Here is a 17968-nt window from a genome sequence, read left to right on the forward strand (position 1 = left end):
AAGACCCACAAATTGGAAGAAAAACAATGAAAAGGACAACAAAAACCTACATAACAAAAAAAAAAAACACTTTAAAATTACAACCTTAAATTGTGATAAAAATTGCCCATCTCTGCTTTTTTTTATAAAAAGACGACAGTTAGACGGGCTCCATGATGACCGGATGTGGATTACGGAGAAGGACAGTCAGGTGTTGTGTTTCATTCTGAGACAGGCTTCTCTTTCAGGAGCTCTGAGGCTGAGGGATGTGGCTTCAGGTCTTCAAACTGTGCAAGATGAAAATAGTGCAGCCTTCATATTGAGGTCAGGCTGCATTAAACACAAGCAGATCTTGGGGAAGGTTCGAGTGCACCAGGCGGAATCGCTGCCATTGGTTGGACGGCAGCTCTGAATTAAATGCGTGTGTGCGTGCGTGCGTGTGTGTGTGCGGTGAAGCACACATGTGATCCAGTGCCACATTTCCTGTATTAACTGTATTAAAACCACTGCAGACTGTTGGGAAGGCAGTTCCAGTTTGACCAAAATAATCCACTCAGACACATTTAACATGCAGCTGTTGAACCTGGAAAGATTAATAATGTATCCTTTATAACTTTTCCTGACAGTCTGTGCAGTGGTCCTTTCATATTCCTTCCAAACGCTGTCATTTTCATAGCATCATAGACAATGAGAAAACTTGATCATATTTGATCTCCTTTTGTGTTTTTTGGAGTTTTTTTTTGTTTGTTGTTTTTTGTGATTTCATATTCTGTTGTTGTTGTTTTTTTATGGCAGTCTGTGTAGTGGCCGTTTTCTTTCAATTCAAAACAACTTTATTGACATGAGAAACAAGTTTACATGCCAAAGCAAGTGTGACATAGAGCAATGTACACACAAAAAGAATAAATATTAAGAAAAAAAATAGCTACATTTGTAATGTCTAAAACAATAAGATAAAGTAAAATAAAATTTAACTATATACATGGAGAACAACATTTGAAATTAAGTTATAAGTGTTATAAAAGGGGAATTCATGTGGATCTTGTTGAGTTCTTTCTTTCTTACTATGCATTTTATATCGTTAAGCACTTTGAGATGAAAGTTGAACTGAATTTAATATTTGACCAGATATGGGGCATATAAAAAAAAACGCCGGATATGCATCAGAAAAGTCCGTTTTCTAGACAGAATCAAAAACCCGGTATTTAAGGATTCTGGGTATTTTCACCCTGAGGACATTTCCGGAACACATATATGACAAAATCTAAATAATGTTAGTATCCTAATACAATATACTGTCTTCATGAAGTATAATGGGTCCGTATTTGACCAGATATGGGGCATATAAAAAAAACTCCGGATATGCATCAGAAAAGTCTGCATTCTAGACAGAATCAAAAACCAGATATTCTCGATTCTTGCTCTTTTTGCGCAGTGGAAATGGTTATGTACATAATTTTGCATGTATCAAAATACACACACATACTGTATGCGTCCGCTACATACATATATACATACAGTACATGTGTACAAAAACTTACATATGTATATATTTATACATGCATGGGCAGACTATCTATATATACATAAATGTAGTGATACGTTAGAGTCTATGGGGGCTGGAGGTTGTTAAAGTTCCTTTTCCTGTCACAGCATATCTGTAATTAACATGGAACCTTTTCAAGTGACTTATAAGAAATCTGGTAATCATTTTTCATTTTGTGGGTTTTTGTATTTTATAATAGTTTTTTTAATAAAGAAGTCTCTCCAGTGGCCATTTCACATTTGTTAAGTCTTTTCATTGTATTCTCCCAGGTGAGGGATAACCAAAAAAACCAAAGTTCCATGTATTGCATATTTAAATGTGCTAATATTGTGATGGAAGTTGATACCAGTAACCAGTCCCACATGATTTGGTTGGATGAGCATATGGGCGGCGACCGTCTCACAGACAAAGACGTTTTTTCTCCGATTACTTGCTCTACAAGGGCTTTAAAATAAAATTCTATATTATATATGATATTTTAATGGAGATTCCGATTTAAATTCGCTGAAGGTGCCCTTCAAAGATCCTCAAATTGATCGAGATTGGCTGATATCCATAAAAAAAATTCATGGTGATTTTAATTAAAACAGATTGTGTCAGTTTCTTTGAGACATATTTTAGAGCTCTGTTCTAAGCCATCCTCCGCTTTTGTCTCCAGCCGGAATCTGTGCGCCAGAATGGGACGGCATCGTCTGTTGGCCGGAGGGTTCTCCAGGTCAGCTGGTGTCCACCGCCTGTCCCGACTACATTTACGACTTCAACCACAGAGGTGAACATCAGCAACCTGTTGTGTTTGTGTTTTACTCATTCACTGCCAGCCATTTTCAGAATTTCTACCCCCCTCAGTGCCAGCTGTTTTGAGCATTTTGACTGATGTTTAAAGACCCACAGAATATTTTGTACTATGATTATCTGAAATCTGACACCAGAATCTGAAGTCTCTACTTTCATCAGTAAAAAAAAAATGTTTCCAGCTTGTTTTGTTCTTCTGTAATCAGCAGTTGAATAGAGGCAAGTTTCACACAAATCACCAGTTTGTGACAAAAAGCAGAGAAAAATGGCTTTTTCTGAAAAAATCTATTAGTGACTTTGAAATTTTTTTTTTTTTTGCTTTAGTGACATCTCAACATTGGTTTCCTACTATAAAACTACAAAAACAACACTGAGACTGGGCTTTTGGTGGCAAAATTATTATTCTGCTATGTCAGACCTGAATGGATTTCTTACTGTATTTTGGCGTTCCTCCAAGTCTCTCCCCCCGTCAATCACATGCAGAGATTACCCGTTTGGCCCGGTTAGTTGATGGTTTAATCTCACGATTGCAGCATAATCAATAATCCACTCAGGTCTCCACATGTTCAGTGTTAGAATGTAGAGCTGTGGGCTGTTGGATACTTCACAATATCACTCCGTAGCGCCATAATCTCCCTCGTCCTTGCTTCTTCCTCCTTAGCTAATGGCAGCATCAGTGGCTAATACTCGAAATCATCGAAAGGTGCGCTGCTGCCACCTTCAGGGCACAGTTGGTCACTACATCACACTACAGTTTAGATATTGATGAGGGACCTCTGCCAGGGTGTATTCTAGTAATCTCCGGGAAAAAAAACGTAAATGACGTAAAATCACGTCAATGGCACTGAATGAGTTTTAATGTGTGAATCAGATTTGTTTGTTTTTTTAACTCAAACTCCACCTGCAGGACTCGCCTTCCGTCGCTGCGACACCAATGGGACCTGGGAGCTGGCCACGGCCAACAAGACCTGGGCCAATTACAATGAGTGTGCAAAGTTCCTGTACCATTATAACCACAGCTATGAGAAGGTAAGCCATGGGATCTAAGAACAAGGATCAAATGATTGAACTGTGCATCCATCGATATGAAATCTGTGGATCCAGATTTCAGGTCGATAGAACCCAAACTGGACCAAGGTTTATAATGAGGTTATTTCCCATTTTACCTGCATCCTTAAGTTAAAAAAAAAAAAAAAAGTTATATACCTAGAATTTGTTAGTTAATGCTATACACCGCTTATATACATCTACTTAAAGTGCCGAAATGAAAATTCTTGGCCGAAACCAAAACCTAAAATGAGGAAACCAAGGCCGAAAATCCAGGGTTAATATGTATATAAGCAAATACATTGAAATTGCATACATTCAATTTAATGCTTTAAAGAAAAAAAAATCAATTAAAAACATATAATATTTATTTAGTGCTGACATTCCAATAATGCACAATATCAAATAAAATGAAATACAAAATAAAACGTTCAACTCTACCCGACTCACACTACATTAAGTAATAACGCACTGGCGTATAAATGACTGGGCTGCTAAAAGATAGTCACATTAAATATGTTCTCTTAATAAAAACACAAAGTATTGTGTATAATTGATAATGATAATAACTTCTAGGAGTGGTTTAAGTGTCCAGGGTTGTGATCCAAAATTTGGTCTTGGATCTACGTATTTTGGTAGGGGGACAATCAATTGCCTGTGGGAAAAACATATTTTACTTTTATTTTTTATCCAGGCAGGACCACAACCTTCTATCAGTAGTACCTGATAAGGAAAGCAAGAAAACACTTTGTATACTTCAGGTTTTTGATTAAAACTGGAAAATCTTCCTAGTTTTAAATTTGAAATTTGAGATTTACAACCTTAATTTTTGTCCTTTTTCAACAGGAAGTCTTTCACCGCCTGTACCTCATCTACACGGTGGGATACTCCATCTCTTTGGGGTCCCTGATGGTGGCTGTGCTCATTCTGGGATACTTCAGGTCAGTGAATGATCCTTTCTTCGATTTCTCAGTTAGGTCGTAAACTATTGAGTTAATTTAGCTTTGGTGATGTAAATTTTAAAATTCCAATGGACAAGTTGTATCAGCTCCACTTTAAAGTGTGGATGAGAAAACAAAGAAGGTAAAGAGTCAGTAGGAGGGAGTTTTTTTTTTAACAACTCACAGGTGTTTGACATTAAAGCTGTTTTTAAAACATTTTACTACTCAAATGACATTTTGTGTTGTTAAAACCTAGAAAATATATTATTTCCTCCTGTGCAGACATGAGCAACTGATGGTCGAATTTTGTGCTGAAGGCCACAATAAGTTCTCAAAACAAATGCACAAAATGACTCCAGAAACACTAAAAATCTCAAAAATACAGAAAATGACAGAAATATACCCAAAATGACTCCAAAAGCACACAACACAAATGCACAAAATGACACAAGCCAGAAAGAAAACAAAAAAAAATAATCAAAATATACAAAAACACACAACACGACAACAAAACATCAAAGATCTGAAGCAAAAATAGACAAAATGACTCAAAATGGAAAATACACAAAATTACAGAAAGATACAAAAAATGTTCTCCGAAACACATAAACCTAAGCCAAATACATAAAATGAAAACAAAAACACACAGATCCCTTTATTTATTTTTTTTCCTGTATTAATGCTCAGATTAGTCGCTGACATGAATGTTGATAATGTGGCCCTTGGATCAAATACAATTACATTTCTGTGCAGAGTTGCCCATCCTTGCTCTTGCGGGTCCAAACTTTGTCTCTGATTGACGTAGTTTAAAACTGCTTTTTCCTGTCATTTGAATCTTGGGCCTTTGAGGAAACATGTATTAAATAAGAAAATAAGCCCTTGTTTGTGTATTTTTGTAGTAGGTCCAGCATCAAACATTTCCACACCTCTGTTTACTAGCATTGGGGCTTTCTGAGTGGGCAGCATGTTGGACGGCCTCAGAAATACTCTGCGCTGCTTCCAGGAAATCTGTGCGCGTACATGGGTCCCCTGACGCTCGGCCGTGCCCGCGTCAACAAATTGGCTCTCCGACAGCAGAACTCCAAGGTTTTCCAAGAGAGCAGAACGATATTTTACATCAGCAGCTGTGGTCAGGGGTCTCTGATTAGTTTTCTAGAATCGATACATCTCTAAGGGAACGCCAAGCTGCTTAATGAGCTCCAACAAAGACGCTCCTGTTTCGTAGAGGCTGTTTCCTTTGGAAATTGTGCCCCATGAATATTCAGTGAACATTATTATTGGCTTTATAGTGACGTGACATTTGTGTGACCTTTATAGCGTTTATGATTAAATGGTGTCCCCCAAGGCTGTGTTCAGGGCCCTTTATTATTCACCGCTATATGTTATAATCCAACAAAGCTTTACATTAGATTCATTAATACGCTGATAAGTGATAACGCTGTCATACATTGTTTATTCCCAAGTTGCATGTATGCTTGGTAACCCCACACAGTAACCACCTGTACTCCAACCAACTGAAAACCGTATTTTCTCTCCGTAACCTACATAATAAATGTAATATTTTTTACCTGCAAACTAAAGTATGTGGATGTGAATGCTGGTAGGTACTGTATTTATTGTTGAAATATTTACAACCAATTACTTTAAAAGCAGGATACGTAGTAATTTACACTCAAACTAGATGAAATTGTAAAAGTACGAGCAAATAGTTATGGTGAGTGAGTAAGATTTTATTTACGTACCAATTTTTGAGAATATAAAACCAAAAAAGAGGCATAAGTAGCCTATCCAACAAGGCTTAAAACTGGTCTTCAGCTGTAGTTGTGCTGTCAACTGTTCCATTAAGTGTACCTGTCTGATTTATTGTATCCAGTGTGAGACCGTAAGTGGTTCAGGTTTCAACCAGCAGGCTGATATCATTTTTCTTGCAGTCATTAGAAGGAGATGCAGCAAAAACATGTGATCATGGGACACATCATCCAGGAATATGTCCCGTAAAATAATCAAAGGGTACAGGGAAAGGTTCGCTTTAGGGAGCTTTTCTACTAGTCCTTATGTGCGTTTGATCATCCAAAAGTCCACACTTTCTCCTGCACATATGGTTACCCCAGCTCCCAGAACAAAAAGACTTTAGTGGAGTCCTGAAAAATTGGATTTTAGTCTTCCTGTCAAACGCCTTCCACATTTGACTCCCAACCCTTTATGACAACCAGAGCAATATCACATATCTAATATCACATTCAGTTCCATTTCACATTGTTGTTTAATATATTGCGTATTATCAGACACATCCATCAAGAGTTTGAAAGACACTTTTTTCATTACACCATTGTTTTCAATTGTTTTTCTTTGTTTGTTGGAGAGTTGAACGATTTTGGAAAATAATCTAATTGCAATTGTTTTTTTCCAGGGCTTCTCGTGTATTTTATAATAAACACAAGCAATAAATCAATCTGTTTCATAATAAACAATTTCAGATTTATTTAAACTTTAAATAAATATAAAATATACATTTTAAAGCACAGATTACAGCAATAAAGCAAACAAATCTGTGGCTTTACCGCTTCAACATTAGGGATGGGTGTACCACTATACTACTACTTTTATCGATCCGGTACTTTATCGATACTTTACTTCTTTTTAAATCAATGGAAAACAGAAAATAACAAGAACAAAAAACAAATAATGAACATCAATCTGTTTATTTTTGAACATTTTTAACAATATGGCACACAAAATAAATGAAAAATACAAAATAAATAGTTCTAAATAAAACACTATGAATCTATAAATAAAACAGTAGAAAAATACTGTATACATAACGTTTACATTAACAAAACACTAAACCAACTATCTAAACTATACAAATATTCAAATCAAACATATTAAACAACTTGAAGTTATCTATGTTGATTTATCCCTGTTTTGCCACCGTAACTCGCAGCGTTTTAACTGTAAGATAATATATGATCACAAGTCACTACTCGAACTAAACATTGCCGAGGCACGGTAGCAACCGATGTGCGGGGAAACCTACGCAGCCTTCGACTGCTACGCCAAGATAACCCAGCGGCCCACGATGCAGCGGGTTGGCCTGCCAGCACTCGCAGCACTGGAGCAGACGGTAGAAGCGGCTGGGCTAATGGCTAAGCCGTGGAGAACCCCGCACGGCGCACACACACACACACAACTTCTCCGCTTCTGCTGCTCTGGTTCTGCAGCGGCACACACTTGTCTGACTCAAAATCACAATAGCCGCTTGAATAGCCATGTGTTTTACTGTAGTGTGCAGTTTTCTGACTGAAAACCATAATAAATGTGTAGATAGTGTCTACTCATGAAGCAGGCGAAGAGGTGAGCACTGTCTACAGTAGCCCCTCCCATCAGTCAGCTCCACATGCGGGTTCTTAAGGAGGACTGGCAGGCAGCACAGCAGTATCAATGCTTGTCTGAGGCTTGAGGATTAACGCAACCTTAAAAATACCGGTAACAGGGCCGATAAGGATGTAACTTGTCGGTCCAAAACATATATATATAAAAATCGCAGCCGTTACGATTAGAAAATCACGTTTTTTGATATCGCGAGAATATCGCAAATGCGATTAATCGTTCAGGCTTAGTTTGTTGTTTTTTTTCTTTTAAATACCTAGGACCGTTCCAGAGCTTGGGTTGGCTGGCTTAGTGTTAATGGTTATGTCCTTTGCTACAAAATGTAGAGAGATTGAGTGACTGGCTGATGGTGACTCCTAGGTGACTAATGGTAGATCTAAACTAAGAACATCTCTGTGGGGTTTAGTTTTGCTACAAAAGCTTTCCTTTTATTCAAACTTTGACACAGTTGACACAATCAAGCTGAATTGAGTATGTGTTTGACTGATTGCAACAAAAACCTGATTAACTGCAACATGTGTTCTAATCGTGTTCTACAGCACAAGAACCGAGACTTTTGTTTGCCAATCAGGGTTTAAGATTCTGTGATGAGAGCTCTATGTAATTCTCCGTTCTGTGTGTGTGTGTGTGTGTGTGTGTGTGTGTGTGTGTGTGTGTGTGTGTGTGTGTGTGTGTGTGTGCTTGCACCAGGCGGCTCCACTGCACCAGGAACTACATCCACATGCACCTGTTTGTGTCCTACATGCTCCGAGCCATCAGCATCTTTGTCAAAGACCTGGTTCTGTATTCGGGCTCGGCAATTGACGGCGGGGAGCGAGTCACTGTGGAGGACCTAAAGTCTATCACTGAAGCTCCGACCACCAACAAATCGCAGTTCGTAAGTAAACACGGTGAAGAACACAAAAATGAGAAGGGGGTGTTCAGGTCGTTCTCTGGCTGGTCTATTTGTTTTCAACATGGTGTTTGGCAGTGTTGGAAATGTTCACTTTTTACACAAACTAGTTCAAAGTTCAGTTCACAAATTTCAAATGATCCAGTTAAAAATATCTGAACAAAGTTATCAGTTCCAAAAAATAATTGGTGAGTTGATGTGAGATATTTCCCTCAGAATCCTGGAATTTCTCCAATGTTAAACCCATTCAGTCCACAGTAATAACAGCTGCAGCTTTCACTCCTACTGTATACAGTATTCTTAAAAACAGGAGGAAAAACTTGCTGCTCGAAGGGTCTTTAATGAGGAATTATTAAACAAAAACAGGACAGTAGTACATAAGGTCCATTTGAAAAAACCGGGAAAAAAATTGCACCAAATTCCATTTCAGTTCATACTAAATTAGAACTTGAAAAAAACAATACTGGAAAAATTTGCCAGGCAGGTTCTAGAAAGAAATTACAACCTGAAATAGTAAAACCTTCAAGGAGACCATTCTAAACTACAGCAAACTGTTAAAATCCTGTTATTTTAATCTAATTAATTGCTATTTCTCATATATATTTATCTTTTTTATCCCATAATTGGACTTAGCTCAAAATTTTGACTTTACCTCATAATGTCTCAACTGTGATAATGAGATGTTATAGACATATTATTGTGGAGTTATTACCTTTTAACTCATAATAAGGGCTTCCTACTTCATAATTATGTTTTAAATTATAAATATGCTTTTCTTTTTGTGATTATCACTTTTCATGTAAGAATTATGACATTTAATCTTAATATTATTATCATGACTTTTAGTCTCATAATTACAAATATTGCTTTTTATCTAATTTTTTTGAATACGCTTTCTCATAATTCTGATTTTACCTCATCACTAAAACGTTTTTTAATCATATTTTTACTTTTCATGTCAAAATTGTCTCAATGTTATGATTTTTTTTTAATTAGATCTATTGTATACTTGTGACTTTTATCTCACAATGGCTTTCTATACGTACCAATATTGATCTTTTGATCTCATAATTATTGATTTTGTACCGACCTTTTCTTTTATTACGATCAATGTCCTCCCGCCTCCGTGCACAGATGAGGATGACCTCCGTCTGCTTGTTCTGTGTGCAGATTAGCTGTAAGGTGGTGGTGACCTTGTTTATGTACTTCTTGGCGACCAATTATTACTGGATCCTGGTGGAGGGCCTCTACCTGCACAGTCTTATCTTCATGACCTTCTTCTCCAACAGGAAGTACCTGTGGGGATTCACTTTGATTGGATGGGGTAAGGAGAGTGTCATTCTGAGACTAGCTCTGGGATATTTTAAAAATACCTTCTTGAATAATAAATGTAAGACTAAAATAGGATGGCATGACGCGTGTTGAACCTTCACATCGCCATCGCTGCTCTTGCAACGTTCTACAGCTGGCGCCATCCATGACCTGTGGTATGAGTTTCTCAGCTCCTGCATTGTACACACTGTGCGTGTTGATGGTACGTGCACACAGCGCATACAATGTGGATGCTGCGTGGCTTGGCCTCACCCAAAGCACCGGGGATAGGCAACAGAAGTCAAAAGATTTACTGCACATATTTTATCCTTGATTTCATATTACTTTCCTTCTTCAGGTGTACCAGCAGCGTTTGTGAGCATCTGGGCTACAGTTCGAGCCACGTACGCAGACACTGAGTGAGTATCGGAAGCGAGGGCTGCAACTAACGACTGTTTTAAAGCTGGGGTACTCGATATATTTTCTTTAATTAAAAAAATTATTATTATTAGCATCATATAGTATATTGTATATTGTAAGAGTAATAATTTCTTATAAATAATTATTTTATTTAATAAAACCCCGGAAGACAAAATCTTGGCGGTCACCCCCTCCAGCTCCACTCACAGAATATAGAGAAAGGAGGGGTGAGCAGAGCCCACTAAGGAGCCTCCTCATTGGCTGCCGCGATATAGTGAAGCACGAGCACGGTGCAAACTTGTTTTCACTCTTGGACTAACTTTGGATGCGCAAGTGGCTGTTTTCTTTCTAGACAGGTAATCTAATGTTCTTTTTTCCTATATTTTGTGTGCATCCTTTTGCGTGGTGACGTGTTTTACCGGTAGTGCATGTTTCGCTCTCATGCGCGATTTCGTGCACTTCAGTCAGAGGAGGAGACTGGGAGGGACTATCAGAATGGGAGACGGGATTTACGGTTCGAATTCAACCATGGCCCTGTCATGGTTCAAGAATCAAGTAGTGCAGCTTTAGCAGTTGACTAGTCATCGATTAATTGACTAATCGGATGATGAATCGTACAATTATTTGCTCTATGTTCCTACAATCTTTTAAATTTGGCTTGTGGCAGCTAAGTTTTTTTATTGTGTGAAGGGTGAAATGATCCCAGACTAGGAATGGGTGACAGTGGAACAAGGTTTTTTGGGGCATTCTTGTCTAAATTGAGGGCCCGTGGCCCTCTCTAAAATTGGACATGGAAATTCATAGTTTCTATCGTGGGATGATATATTCTTACCAGTGGGGATGTTTTTGAAGATATGTCTCCCACTAATCACTTCCGTAAAGTGTATTCAGCTCCGAGTGAAGATATGTTGAAGGTGGGATGAGCCACTCCTCATGTGCATTAGCTCCGTCCACAGCTTGAAAAAGACAAGTGATGACGTAACCGACAATCGTCGACAATTACCTCTGCGAGTGTTATAGATTTTTGTCGACTAATCGTTCCCTTAACGGAAGCTACATATTGGCTGAAATGATGACGTGTGACGCTTTCTGACTATCGCCCTCTCCCTCCTGATTGGCTGCAGATGTTGGGACTTGAGTGCAGGCAGTCTGAAGTGGATCTACCAGGTGCCCATACTGGTTGCTGTGGTGGTAAGTGCTGACTTTGGCTTCTCCTGCTGAGTCCCAGCTGTAGCTGAACCTACTCTTCCTGTTGGTAATTACAGCTGAGCTCTTTAGCTCTGATTCTATTTCCTCCTCAGGTCAATTTCATCCTCTTTCTGAACATCATCCGAGTCCTGGCGTCGAAACTCAGAGAGACCAACGCTGGGCACTGTGACTCTAGGCAGCAGTACAGGTACAGACTGGTACTAATGTTTGAGGCAGCTTTGATAATAATTACAACAAAAATACTCTATGTAGCGGATTTACTAAGATCTGAAATAAAGGGTGGTAAACTCATCAGTTATTAAAACTCCAGGCTTGTCTTAAAGACATCACATCCTGGATGAGCTGTAACTTTCTCCTTCTCAACCAAGATAAAACCATTTATTCGGTCCAAAACACCTCAGACACACACAGTTTACTCTGCATTCTCTTATTCAGAGGCTGTTAATATTGACTATTGATTTATTTAAATTATTTTCTCATACTGGAAAGGTTAACTTGAGCATTTTTTCCATCTCCGCTGTGTATTGTGCAGCCATGATCTCTGTGCGTGTGTTTGCACCTGCCTGTGGGTCGTACTATTGTCAGCGCAGAAACAGTCACCGCAAACAATTCCAGATTTGATGAATTGCATTGCCTCCACTACATTAGTTAATTTGTTTTTTCCCCTCGCATTTTTTTGCACCCCCTAATGAGATCCGCCGACATTACATATTCATCAGAAGGAAATGCGCTAAATGGATTGTGGGCGCATTGTGATGTGCAGAAGACACGTAGTTTTGATTCCCTGGGGTTTGTACCACTTATTAGCGTGTGGAGTGACGTTTGCACACATTTAATTACCCCTAAACCTTTAGTGAATTTGTCCAAAAGTAACTAGGAATACAAATACACAAGGAATCCTAGGAACAGTTAATAGAGAGGATATGATCTACCACCTCTTGTGCTCGTCTTCAACTTATTCAATTTAAGGTTTGATACAGGGTTAATTTCTCCAAATCTAAACTATCTGAACTGTATTCAGAAGTGGAAGACCAATGTGATAAATGTCATGACTTTCCATGTCACCTTAGCCACATGTTTTTTTTTTTGTCCTGATCTGAAGGGTTTCTGGCCAGTTTATTTTACTATTATGTCCACTGTTTTTGGAGCAAATCTCCAACCTTGCCCTCTAATTGCTATACGCAAAAAGGTATAATAACTTTTACATCCTTAATTGCAAGAAGTTTTTTATTGTTGCACTAGAAGTCTGTTAAACATCTTTCTATTTCCCAGTGGCTCAAGGATGTCTTTTTTTTTTTTTTTTTCAAACTTGAAAAAATTCAATATAGATTGAGTGGATATACATGAAAATGGTAATACAAATGGCAACCCTTTTTTTTTTTTTTTTCCTATTTCACAAAATTAAAAGTGTTACCCAATTGATACACAAACTAAGTGTGGCAATTATTGCTGTTCCTTATAGTGTAGATATTCAGTAGGATGTGTGTTGGTGGTAGTGAGCCAAGGTGGGGTGGTTCAATGTTTGACATGGTATTCTGTAATCCAATTTAATTTCTTTCTAAATATGTGTGTGACTGTGTCCAATTGCATTCATGTTTAAAAAGCAAAATGCAAATTGTGTTCTTGTGCAGTGGCAGCTGGTGCATTTTTCGGGGGGGGGGGGGGGGGGGGGGGGGGGGGGGGTTTGTATATCTCCAAAATAGATATACACCAAAAATAGGGTTTGTGTAGCTTTGAACAAAAAAGTAAGGAGAACTGCTTTCAAACTAACCACATTTATTGCCACAGAACCCATAAACAAGCAATAAGAAATGTAGTACATACCATAGAGTGAGTGTGTGTGTGTGTCAGGGTTATTATACTTCTTGAAATGTATATATTATTTTAATTAATATTTATTATTGTTTAAGTTAGTTTAACAAGTAATTAACTCATTTACTGCCAGCCATTTTAGAGCAGCCAACCCCATATTGCCAGGCGTTTTTGATGATTTTCACAGAATATTTTGTACTATGAAAATTGTACTAGTTTTGTAATTAAATATTACAATAATAATACAATAATTAAATTGTAACTAATTTGTACTATGAAAGATTAGAGTCTTTACTTTCATCAGAAAAAATAATTTTGTCTCTACCTTGTTTCATTCTTCCGTAATCAGTAGTTGAAGAGAGGCAAGTTTCACACAAATCTCCAGTTTGTGACAAAAAGCTGAGAAAAAAACCTCTTAGTGACTTTGAAGCAATGTTTTTTTGCTTTAGGGACACCTCAACATTGATTTCCTTCTATAAAACTACAAAAACAACACTGAGATCAGGCTTTTGATGGCAAAATTATTTTAGTTATCTGGGTCAGAGTTCAGTGGTTTGCTTACTGTATTTTGGCGTTCCTCCAGGTCTCTCCCCGCGTCAGTCTCCACACACGCCACTTCCTCCTTCTCCTGGACATGCCGAGTGTCACCGCTTGCCCCGTTTCCTGATCGTTTTCTCTCACCATCGCGACACTCTCAATAGTCCACTTAGTTCCACACATGCTCTGGTCGAGTGTGCGCTGCTTTTCCTCTCCATCTGAGCTCTGCCCATCACGGGTGATCCAACGGTGCGCTGCTGCCACCTACATGTCATCAGTTGGTCATTACATCATGGTACAAGCTCGATATTCACAGGAGAGCTTCGTCACACTGTCTCCTAGCAACGCCAGCCGAAAAACGTCTTTGGCAGTCAACGTTACAAAACAAAAAGACGTCTTTGGCAGTCAAGTAATTAAATAAAAATGGGGGCGATAAAGGAAGGGGAAAATGAACTTACATAATTTAAGATGTGACAAAATATAATTTAAGACCTAGTTCACAAAATATGGACATATTCAAGATTTGAAATCATCAACATTACTTTGTTCCTAGTTTGTTTATGTTTCTTTGCCTTTTCTGAAAAGTGCTTTAAATGGGTCATATTAATGCTGAGTCTTATCCTGACTTTAGTAAAAGGAGGGAAATCAGAATTATTTAATTTCGCTTTCTTCGTTTTGCTTCTCCTTCTGTTGTCTCACGGCTTCAGCTGTCAATCAGCCACTTTAAGATGGACGACTGTGACGTCAACCCCTCCCATGATGGGAGGGCTGTCTTGTGTAAATGATCCGGCTGTATTCAACTCTGGGCGCAGCTAATCTGCGGCCAGAAACACTCCATTGACTCGTATTGAAGAAGAGTTACTGCGCATGTACAACTTTTAACGAGAGTGAATGGGTATTGATTAGTGCGCCTAGGGCGGAAACACGTCACCAATCAGACACAGATGAACAAAACAACTTTACACATCATCATATATAATATTTATTCTGATTATCTAAATACAGATATACATTTCTTTCATTATATTTTTAATTCATTATCAATTTTCATTGTTTTGTTCATGTCTTACTCAAACAAACGTGGTGAGTGGTAGGGTGGCGCCCTAGCGCCCTCTATTGGCCATCTGCCACTGTTCTTATAACTGGAAGTTAAGATTATTTCAATATAAACACTTTGAACAAAACTAAACAAACAAAAACAAAGTAACAACAATGTAGGTGATGTAGTGGTTAGCACGTCCGTCTCACACCAAGAAGGTCTTGGGTTCAAGCCCTGGGGTGGACACTTGGGTCATTCTTTGTGGAATTTGCATGTTCTCCCCAAGCTTGGATGGGTTTTCTCTAGGTACCCTGGCTTCCTTCCCCAATCCAAAAACATGACTGTTGGGCCAATTGGAGTACCAGCAGAGGACACTGCTCTCTCAATGACACTGTATGTGCATCCACAGAAAGCTCCTGAAGTCCACGTTGGTGCTGATGCCACTGTTCGGAGTTCACTACATCATATTCAATGCCATGCCATACACAGAAGTGTCCGGGGTTCCCTGGCTCATCCAGATGCACTACGAGATGCTGTTCAACTCCTTCCAGGTGAGGCTGCTGCTACTCTATTTCTACAGGAGCTGCATTCACGTCCAAAACAATGGATTAACACGTTGTTTTCTCAGGGATTCCTCGTCGCCATTATCTACTGCTTCTGTAACGGAGAGGTAGGATCTGCAACACCAAGCTTCCTCTCCAGGACCAAAGTGCACGTCTTAGGGTTTTGCTTTTGTTTTCTAGGTCCAAGCTGAGATCAAGAAGTCCTGGAGTCGCAGAACTCTGGCCCTGGATTTTAAGAGGAAAGCTCGGAGTGGCAGCAACACCTACAGCTACGGACCCATGGTGTCGCACACCAGTGTGACCAACGTGACGGCCAGGGGTCCGCTCTCCCTCCACCTCACCACCCGACTGGGTCCCATTCCCTCAAACGGCCACAGGAACCTCCCGGGATACGTGAAGAACGGCTCTGTGTCGGAGAACTCTGTTCCTTCGTCAGGACAGGAGCTGCACGGGCTGGAGGAGGAGACCTCCAGGCCATGTGAGGCAGAGAAGCCTTCACTTGTGGTGGAGGAGGAGAGGGAGACGGTCATGTGACTCAGAGATGGAGATTCTCCAATGATGAGACTTTCTATGAGCTAATTGGAGGGTGAAGATCTTGTTGCTGAACTGGAACTGAGCTTGTCCTCTACAGCAGAGGTTCTCAACTCCTGGGTCAGGATGCAAAAGGGGGTCGTAGATCTGTTTTTTGTGTGAATTTTCTTTGCTCTAAAGAAAATATTTGTGCTTTTATTTTGAAGTGTGTTTATTTATGGAAGAGTCACTGATGCAGTCCTCTAACAAAAAGCCACAATCATTTGATAATTTGGAAAAATATTTTTCAGTTTTTTTTTTCCTGCTAATTATTTGTGTGTGTCTTTTGTTAGTTTTTTTTTTTACACTTTTTGAAAAAGTTTTTGTTCCTAAAATGCACTTTTTATTTTTTGGCAAAAGAAATGATTAAGAAATATGCCACTTTTATTAATTTATGAATTAAATGAATGTACAAAATATTCAGTCACTTCTTTGGCAGGAAATGAGAAAAAAAAAATGTTATTTGCTCTTATTTTGAAGAGGAATTATTTATGCAACATTAATTCACACCCCTAACAATAGGTAATGATAATTAGAGATTTTAATTTGTTGAATTAGTTATTTTTCCCTATTTATCTAATGATAAGAATTCACTCTGCAAGAATTAGGCATACATTTTAAAATAGTTGTTTCAGTCAGGACCCAAAAGTGGGTCATGAAAATGTTTCAAAGTGCAGTTGTTTGTGTTGCAGAAAATAATTTCTTTAAACTTCTTATGATCAATGTTGAGACTCTGTGCTTATTTTGTTCAAATAGATTTATTTTTATGTATTTTTCTACGTTTACATATTTGGTATGAAAACATTTTTGTTTTTAAAAGCACTAAAAGGCTAAAAGGGTGAAATAGGGGTAAAATACAGTACTTTTTCCTTGTGGTTGTCCATTCATGCATTTTCTGACCCGCTTGTTCCTTTTTTTTTTTTTTTTTTTTTTTTTTTAAGGGTTTTGAGGCCTCTTGGTTGTACAAATCTTTATTATTTTACGAATAATTATATATTAAAAAAAAACACAGCAGAGGTTCTTAAATTGTGGCTCATCGGGATTTTATTTTATTTTTAAAGCGATTTATTTTTGCAGCAGAGTATAATTTATTTACACATCTACCAACAAGTGACAATTATTTTTCTTTTTGGTTGGTTGATCTTGTATTTTTAATGGAAGCTTTCAGATTAGAACCTTTTTGATTTTTGCTATAAGTAATACATTTTATTTATTTTTTTAAACATTTTCCTCTCCAGGTGATACACAATGTTTTATTACTTTACAGTTGAACAGTGAATACTTTACAGTGAATTTACCAACCATTTCCAGAAAAAAAAAAAAATGTGTTCACAGCCTTTATGTGTTCTCTCCCTGTTGCTTTTAAACATAATGTATTGGGCTCTTTTCTCATATTGGGTTCAGTGATCCTGATGCCAGTGCAGTTGAAAACCTCTGCTCTATGGGTTCGCTTCCTCATCTCTTCAGAATGTTTTTTTGCTGAGTCATCTCTATGTGAGTGAATCCCGCTTTGTTACCCAAATTAATGTTGGATGAATGTAACCGAGGCAACGAACACGAGGCAGCGGTTTGTACAAGCAGTTCAGTGTTGTGGTGCTCTCTCATGTACAAACAGTCACAATGTTTACAAAAGTGGGCAGTGTTCTTGTTCATGTATGTTCTTGTTGAATTTGTGTCGCGGTGTATTCATGGAGTCTTTGTATATATGAACCAAACATGAGAACAGAAACTCTTTGAGTCTTAAAGCTTCGGCTTTTTTTTTTCTGCTCTTCTCTCGTCTCGTTAAGCCTGGCAGGCAAAGCTCAGGGCAGCAGGTATTTAAAGCAAAGTAGATTTCTTGTTTGTTTTTGACACTAAATAAATGTTTGCCTGAATCTAAAGTCAGACCCAAACTTGTTTAAAGGGAAGCTTTAAGTCTTC

The 17968-nt window shown here is 38.3% G+C and overlaps 1 protein-coding gene across 1 annotated transcript in view; it reads left to right on the top strand.

Annotated features, from left to right (window-relative positions):
* Nucleotides 1–16944, top strand: part of pth1r (parathyroid hormone 1 receptor) — a 46419-nt gene extending 29475 nt beyond the window's left edge. Inside the window, exons 3-13 of the mRNA XM_028472787.1 lie at nt 2184–2294; nt 3225–3346; nt 4211–4305; nt 8386–8572; nt 9758–9911; nt 10257–10317; nt 11443–11509; nt 11620–11714; nt 15325–15466; nt 15544–15585; nt 15659–16944. Of these exons, the coding sequence (XP_028328588.1) occupies nt 2184–2294; nt 3225–3346; nt 4211–4305; nt 8386–8572; nt 9758–9911; nt 10257–10317; nt 11443–11509; nt 11620–11714; nt 15325–15466; nt 15544–15585; nt 15659–16012 (1430 nt within the window). The 3' untranslated portion in view covers nt 16013–16944. The remainder of the gene's footprint in view (nt 1–2183; nt 2295–3224; nt 3347–4210; nt 4306–8385; nt 8573–9757; nt 9912–10256; nt 10318–11442; nt 11510–11619; nt 11715–15324; nt 15467–15543; nt 15586–15658) is intronic.
* The last annotated feature ends 1024 nt before the right edge of the window (nt 16945–17968 follow it).

Source organism: Gouania willdenowi, chromosome 17, assembly GCF_900634775.1.
Source record: "Gouania willdenowi chromosome 17, fGouWil2.1, whole genome shotgun sequence".
Lineage (NCBI taxonomy): Eukaryota > Metazoa > Chordata > Actinopteri > Blenniiformes > Gobiesocidae > Gouania > Gouania willdenowi.